Raw genomic sequence first — 7,364 nt, 5'->3', positions numbered from 1 at the left:
AGCTGTGCTAACATAATTGCAAAAGGGTTTTCTAATGATCAATTAGCCTTTTAAAATGATAAATTAGATTAGCGTGCCATTGATGGTTGCTGATAATGGGCCTCTGTAAGCCTATGTAGATATTCCATTAAAAATCATCCGTTTCCAGCTACAATAGTCATTTACAACTAACTAGGTCTACACTGTATTTCTGATCAACTTGATGTTATTATATATATAAATACACACACACACACACAGTGGATTCGGAAAGTATTCAGACCCTTTGACGTTTTCCACATATTACGTGGAGCAAAAACCAAGCCATGAAGTCGAAGGAATTGTCCGTAGAGCTACGAGACAGGATTGTGTCGAGACACAGATCTGGAGAAGGGTTCCAAAAAATGTCTGCAGCATTGAAGGTCCCCAAGAACACAGTGGCCTCCATCATTCTTAAATTGAAGAAGTTTGGAACCACCAAGAATCTTCCTAGAGCTGGCTGACCAGGCAAACTGAGCAATCGGGGGAGAAGGGCCTTGGTCAGCGAGGTGACCAAAACCTGATGGTCACTTTGACAGAGCTCCAGAATTCATCTGTAGAGATGGGAGAAACTTCCAGAAGAACAACCACCTCAGCAGCACTCCAACAATCAGGCCTTTGTGGTAGAGTGGCCAGATGGAAGCCACTCCTCAGTAAAAGGCACATGACAGCCCGTTTGGAGTTTGCCAGAAGGCACCTAAAGACTCTCAGACCATGATAAACAAGCTTCCCTGGTCTGATGAAACCAATATTAAACTCTTTCCCCTGCATGCCAAGCGTCACATCTGGAGGAAACCTGGCACCATACCTACGGTGAAGCATGGTGGTGACAACATTATGCTTTGGGGATGTTTTTCAGTGGCAGGAACTGACAGACTAGTCAGTTCCGGTTACTAGTCCAACGCTCTAACCACTAGGCTACCTTGAGTGGCCCAGCCAGAGCCCGGACTTGAACCCGATCGAACATCTCTGGAGAGACCTGAAAATAACTGTGATGCGATACTCCCCATCCAACCTGAAAAAGCTTGAGAGGATCTGCAGAGAAGGAGAGAAGCTCCCCAAATACAGGTGTGCCAAGCTTGTAGCGTCATACCCAATCAGAGTCAAGGCTGTAATCGCCGCCAAAGGTGCTTCAACAAAGGACTGAATAAAAGGTATGAATACTTATGTAAATGTGATATTTTACATTTTTTCTTTTTAATATATTTGCAAAAATTTCTGAAAACCTGTTTCTTTAACATATGGGGTATTGTGTGTAATACTTTCCGAATGCACTGTATGTACATTAGGTGGGAATTTCAGTACTTCTGTATAACATTTCCTACAAGTTTCCTCGTGGTTCTTTTTAAAGTAATGTTCTCAATATGTTCAGAGAATGTTAAATAACAACATTCTTCTATGGGAATTTCAGTACTTCCGCATAATGTTTTCTACAGGTTTCCTTGTGGTTATTTTTAAAATCATGTTCTCAGAATGTTCAGAGTACGTTAAGAAACAACGTTCTTCTGTGGAAATTTCAGTACAACATTTTCTGCAGGTTTCCTCATGGTTCTATTTAAAGTCCGGTAATGTTCAAAGAAAGTTCTAAGAATGTTATTTAAAAACATATACATTCCCTTCTTAGCAACAACACATTTCTTATCTATCCTCTACCTTATTAAGTGTGTTCAGGTGTGTTGGCCATTCCCACTAATTGGCCACACCTGACCTTAATGAGTGCTTGTTTCCTTTGCTATATGGTGTTTGAATAGACTAAAATGAAGAGCTTTGTTTGAGTTAAAAACACATGGCATGCTAGCTCCATCCTGGTGGCACACTGGACTAATTCCATGGATAGAGAACGGAAGATCTTAGGTTTGAATCTCACTAATGCCCTGCCACAGTAAAAAATAAAATGTGTTTATGTCCTATCTGTGCTTGGAGTTAAAAACAGTTAACCCAAAATAAGCTAGCAGTTTTATTGAAAATCTAATTGAAACATGTTCTCAGTGGTGTAAAGCGCTTAAGTAAAAATACTATATAGTTACTTAACTAGTTTTAACTAATACTAACTAATACTTAATTTCTTATGGTATAGGGGGCGGTTGCGTCCCACTTGGAAAAAAAACAGGGAAAATGCAGCGCGACAAATTCAAAAAAATGATGTAAAAATCAAACTATCATTAAATCACACATGTAAGATACTCAATTAAAGCTACACTCGTTGTGAATCCAGCCAACATGTCAGATTTTTAAAAGGCTTTTCGGCGAAAGCATAAGAAGCTATTACCTGATGACAGCACAATATCAACAAAGAGTAGCATATTTCAACCCTGCAGGCGCTACACAAAACGCTGAAATAAAATATAAAACATGCATTACCTTTGACGAGCTTCTTTTGTTGGCACTCCAATATGTCCCATAAACATCACAATTGGTTCTTTTGTTCGATTAATTCCGTCCATATATATCCAAATGTCCATTTATTTGAAGCATTTGATCCAGAAAAAAACAGCTTCCAAAAAAACGCAACGTCACTACAAAATATTTCAAAAGTTGCCTATAAACTGTGCCAAAATAATTCAAACTACTTTTGTAATACAACTTTAGGTATTTTTAAACGTTAATAATCAATCAAATTGTAGACGGCGCAATCTGTTTTCAAGACTGGTGACATCCAGTGGAAGCGGTAGGAACTGAAAACAGGTTCCTAAGAAATAGTCCATGGCAATGACAACTCAGGGAACAGTCAGAGGCAAAAAAAACAAAAAACAATTCTGAACAGTTAGTCCGCGGGGTTTTGCCGGCTACATAAGTTCTGTTATACTCACAGACATGATTCAAACAGTTATAGAAATGTCAGAGTGTTTTCTATCCACATCTACTAATAATATGCATATCTTATATTCCTGGCATGAGTAGCAGGAAGTTGAAATTGGGCACGCTATTTATCCAAAAGTGAAAATGCTGCCCCCTATACCTTAACAGGTTAACAGGTTAATACATAACTAGTTTTTAGGGGTATTAATATTTTTGACAACTGTTACTTTTACTTCACTAAATTCCTAAAGAAATGCATGTACTTTTTACTCCATACATTTTCCCTGACACCCAAAAGTACTTGTTACATTTTGAATGCTTAACAGGACAGAACATGGTCCAATTCACACACTTATCAAGAGAACATCCATGGTCACCCTTACTCCTCTGATCTGGCAGACTCACTAAACACAAATGCTTAATTTGTAAATTATGTCTGAGTGTTGGAGTGTGCCACTTTCTATATGTAAAAAATAATAATAATACTAAAGTATTATTTCACTGGGTGACTTTCACTTTTACTTGAGTCATTTTCTATTAATGTATCTTTACTTTTACGCAAGTATGGCAATTAGGTACCGTTTCCACCACTGGTGTTACTTACTTACCTACAAATACCCATAGTTTCTGTTTTCAGAACGTTAATAAATCCAGAAAAACTTTCAGGGAACCATAGTAAAACGTTCTCAGAAACTTCCTGCAACCTAAAAAATTTAAATTCTCGGAATAGGCGACATCAAGTTATTTTTACCTGTCGGGAAACGTATGGCTTCCTTCCCAGAACCAATGGAAAACCAAAAACGTTCCCACAACTTCCAAGGTGCCAAATGTGCTAGCTGGTAGTTATCCACGCAACAAAACAAGCAGTAAAGTGCTAGCATAGGGAAATATAGAAACAACGTCACATTCTCAGTTCAGTTGGTGGTTGATTATTTGATAGCCTACATCGCAAAACCACAAACCCGCTTCCAATAATTTAACAAAGACTTACCTTTCCTGCTTTAGAACACCTCCGGTATGTCTGTGTTACTCCTGCGGTTTGGTTCATGGTTGACAAGTAAAACTCCTGTGAAATGAAAGAGAAGCTGTTGTCTACAAAGTAACGTTAGGCTACAAGTTGGAGGTAATTTTCACTGTGGACAACTCAGGTAATTAAAACATACTATACCTACAGTAGATATAGGCTGATTGGCCGCTTTAGGTTATCTCCCTAAATTGGCGTCTCCTTGGTTTGAAAAAGTTTTCGGTATAGCCTAAGCTAGTAAGTTATTTCTTTTCAGAGACAAAGTTTTCCCAAATGTATTCCACAATATTTACAGGAGTGGTTAGACAACCTTGCGCAGTTGTTAAAAACAGCTCAAGCGTTTCTTTGGCGGCAAAAGCTCCCTCTACGTCTTTCGTTGGAAACAAACTCCAATAGCCTATCAAGCCAACAAATAACGAAAACCACAGTATGGCTTTACTTTCCTATGTTTGTCCTTGTAGAGCTGGAATTATTTATATACTCCACTTTTCATTTGACGAAATGAGATCCCAAACCAACTTAGATGCCTGGAATATCATAATGTGCAGGTCTGCACCTGAAGCGGACGCGCATGAAAAGTGCTATACAAATGTTTTTTTTTTAAATAGTTACCTGCGTGACCCTTTATATAGGCTACAGTCAATGGTGTGACCGCTATACGAAAATATCATCGAAGAAGGATGGACGTTGTGCTGACACCAGCCTTGGTTTGTAACGCATGGGCTGGGAAATGCTACTGTCTATACTTTTCCATTCTACTCGCTGTTCTGTCGAGAGGTGGCACGCGAAACTACAGTATAAAACCGGAGGGAACAGATTACTGCGCTGCTGATGTAGCCTATAGTAAGATAGACATTCCATGTATAAGGAAGTCTACTATTGTGTTTGTAACCACATATGTAGGCTACGTACTGTATCTCAACAAACGTAGTAATTTGGAAACTGTACTGTCTTAAATGGTTGCACACCAATGACAATCGTTTTTTACCAGATGTATTTGTAAAGATAAATAAAAAACATGTCCGTTTCCGTTTAGTGGTGATAGTAATGGTATTTGTATTGTAAGCCTAGCATCCCAGCAATCTTAGAAGTGTTAAAACAAATAGATATAGTTTGAATGGGAACTCATGGGTGACCTTTTTTGCCTCTTGCCTTCTGATTGGCATAGTGTAGATGAGCTGAGGGGAATCTATTATAAGGAATATCTGAAATCTCCAGTGATTAATTAATTAATGGGATGCTATGTTAGAGCATAACAATAGCAATGAAGTGTAACGAATGTTGGAAGGAAAGAATGTTGGACTACTGAGAAGTAACTAATAAAGGGTCAGGACAGGTGTGCCGCTGTTGCTGTCACTCACGTCTGTCAGCAACCCAGCCAGAGCATTCCATGCTTGCCAATGAGTCATTCATTATTAAGCATTAGACCAGAGTAAGAGCATGGTTCTTGCAACGCCAAGGTTGTGGGTTCGATTGCCATGGGGGACCAGTATGAAAATGTATGCACTCTGGATACGAGCGTCTGCTGAATGACTAAAGTAACATTTTAAATAATTGAAATGCAATGTTATATCTGCTCTCCTGGCACTAGTACGCTCTATTTTCATCTGGAGCATTTCAGAAAGGAAAGTTCCGTGTTTTGTATTGGACTATACCATGGATTTTATATGAGCAAAGCCACATTTCAAAACTCTCCCTGTCTTGTGAGAACCCAGATAAGTTACACAGTGAGCCCTTGGAGCTACTTTTCAGAAAGGAAGAGGAGAGCGTGTTGACAGCCAAGGGCAGACTTAGGGCAGGCACACACACATCACCCATAAGCCTCGCTGTCATCGCCAGGGACACATCCATGAGCATCAGAATATCCTAATCCTTTTCTTCACATTTGACACAGAGCATGAAAACACCATTTTCATTTTCATGAATGAGAAGTTTAAAAAGTATGTAAGTTAACTGAGGTTAAATAAGCATAACATCAGACAAGTATCCCAGGTCACACTGAGAAGCTGGATTTTAACTGCATTTGAACAGCCTCCCACTCTGCCCGCCGAGGATTTTCATTCTACACAGCATCTCAACCCTCCTACCATTAACACACTATTGATTGCTGAGTTCATGATGTTTTTCCCGTGTGCAGAATTTACTGTCAAATCAGCAGGTGCTGTATGGAACCAATTAATCAGACGAGAGGACCAATCTATTCCCAAATCACAGCATCTATACATTTTGGCTAAATTCCAAACTATCTAAAAAGGCTATGTTGAGACTCCAGGGATTGTGAACACCTGTTTTAGACGAACTGACTCTGCATGCATTTGCTAAATACTTTAGATAGCAGTAGACGGCTGACTTCTTTTGAAAACACTATTCATTAGGATCACAGTCATTTTGTTTATCTCATTTCCTTCCTTGCAGTCTTTTCTAAAGGTTTCTTTCAAGGGAAGGTAAGCACTTTTTCCGCATCATTATCTTCTCAAATGTGTGATCTCTGATCCACACTAAATTTGAGAGACACATTTTTTTGGAAGGCAGAAGATCCAGGTTCCTTTTGAATTTGACACTTGATGAAAACTTTGGGCCAAACTTTTCACTTTAAACTGACTTTCTGAAGTAGCTTCTGCTGGAGCAACTGCCACTGTCACTTTTCCAAATGTCTTTCTGCATCTGGGAATTGACTCTACATCTAAATCGGGACCCTGGGCAGCAGCCATAGAACTAGCTTTCAGGCCAAAAACAGTGTTTTCCTCATAATGATGATATTGACTGTCAGAATCTAAAATCATATTATAAAAAATGTTATTTCCTAGAGCTACAATATCTCTCTGAAAATATAATATAGGTCTAATGAGACCAAACATTCAAAAGTGCATATCTGATCAGGAAATACAAAAATAAGTGGATGACGTTTTAAAAGCCAAGAGTTAAATTCAGTAAACATGGGACGTTTGTGTAAAGGACACCTAATTCCCCAAAGTCCCTGTAACTGTATCTGCACAGCAGAGATTGTCTTGATTTGCTAACCTTTAGGTAAGCAAGTCCTTGGATAATTCTCTGCGCTTTTCACTCCTATATTGGGAATGTTAATGCGAATCTCCTCTCACTATGTCCCTGTAACCAGATGATGGATTTATGCATAATAATGCTTCCTGGGTATAATCTCATTTTAGAGCCTGGTCTTGTCCCTGATAGTATTAGAATGTTATTTCAGAGACTTTTTCTGTTCCTCCAAACTCTCTAGACTCTCTAAGTTGATGTGAAAGACTTGGATTTTTTGTAACAACAGCAGAATATCTCATGGGGTTGATTTGGAAATGTACTAAGAAAAGTTATTGTGTAGCAATGGTATGTGTGAACAAGCTGGCTAGTGAGTGCTAGGAGCCATTGTGCAGTGACTTCACCTGCACTGTGACTTGAAGTAATGTTACCCCCAAGTTACCCCAGTCATGGTATTGTAAGGGCAATTTTTTAAAAGTTTTTTTATTTATTTCACCTTTATTTAACCAGGTAGGCTAGTTGAGAACAA

At 38.8% G+C, this 7,364-nt stretch overlaps 1 protein-coding gene across 2 annotated transcripts in view; it reads right to left on the bottom strand.

Moving 5' to 3' along the window:
* LOC112234051 (dipeptidyl aminopeptidase-like protein 6) overlaps positions 1–4,587 on the bottom strand; it is a 369,775-nt gene extending 365,188 nt beyond the window's left edge. The window contains exons 1-2 of one of the 2 annotated variants that reach the window (XM_042298805.1): positions 4,454–4,587; positions 3,809–3,883 (exon numbers count right to left, since the gene is read on the bottom strand). In XM_042298805.1, coding sequence (XP_042154739.1) covers positions 3,809–3,865 — 57 coding nt within the window. In that variant the 5' untranslated portion in view covers positions 3,866–3,883; positions 4,454–4,587. Of the gene's footprint in view, positions 1–3,808; positions 3,884–3,989; positions 4,410–4,453 lie in introns of those variants that run through there. The other variant, XM_042298806.1, reaches the window with a different exon arrangement.
* Positions 4,588–7,364: the final 2,777 nt, after the last annotated feature.

This window comes from Oncorhynchus tshawytscha, linkage group LG16 (genome assembly GCF_018296145.1).
Source record: "Oncorhynchus tshawytscha isolate Ot180627B linkage group LG16, Otsh_v2.0, whole genome shotgun sequence".
Classification (NCBI taxonomy): domain Eukaryota; kingdom Metazoa; phylum Chordata; class Actinopteri; order Salmoniformes; family Salmonidae; genus Oncorhynchus; species Oncorhynchus tshawytscha.
Note: the sequence above shows the minus strand (reverse complement) of the source record. Positions and strands in the feature narration are given on the sequence as shown.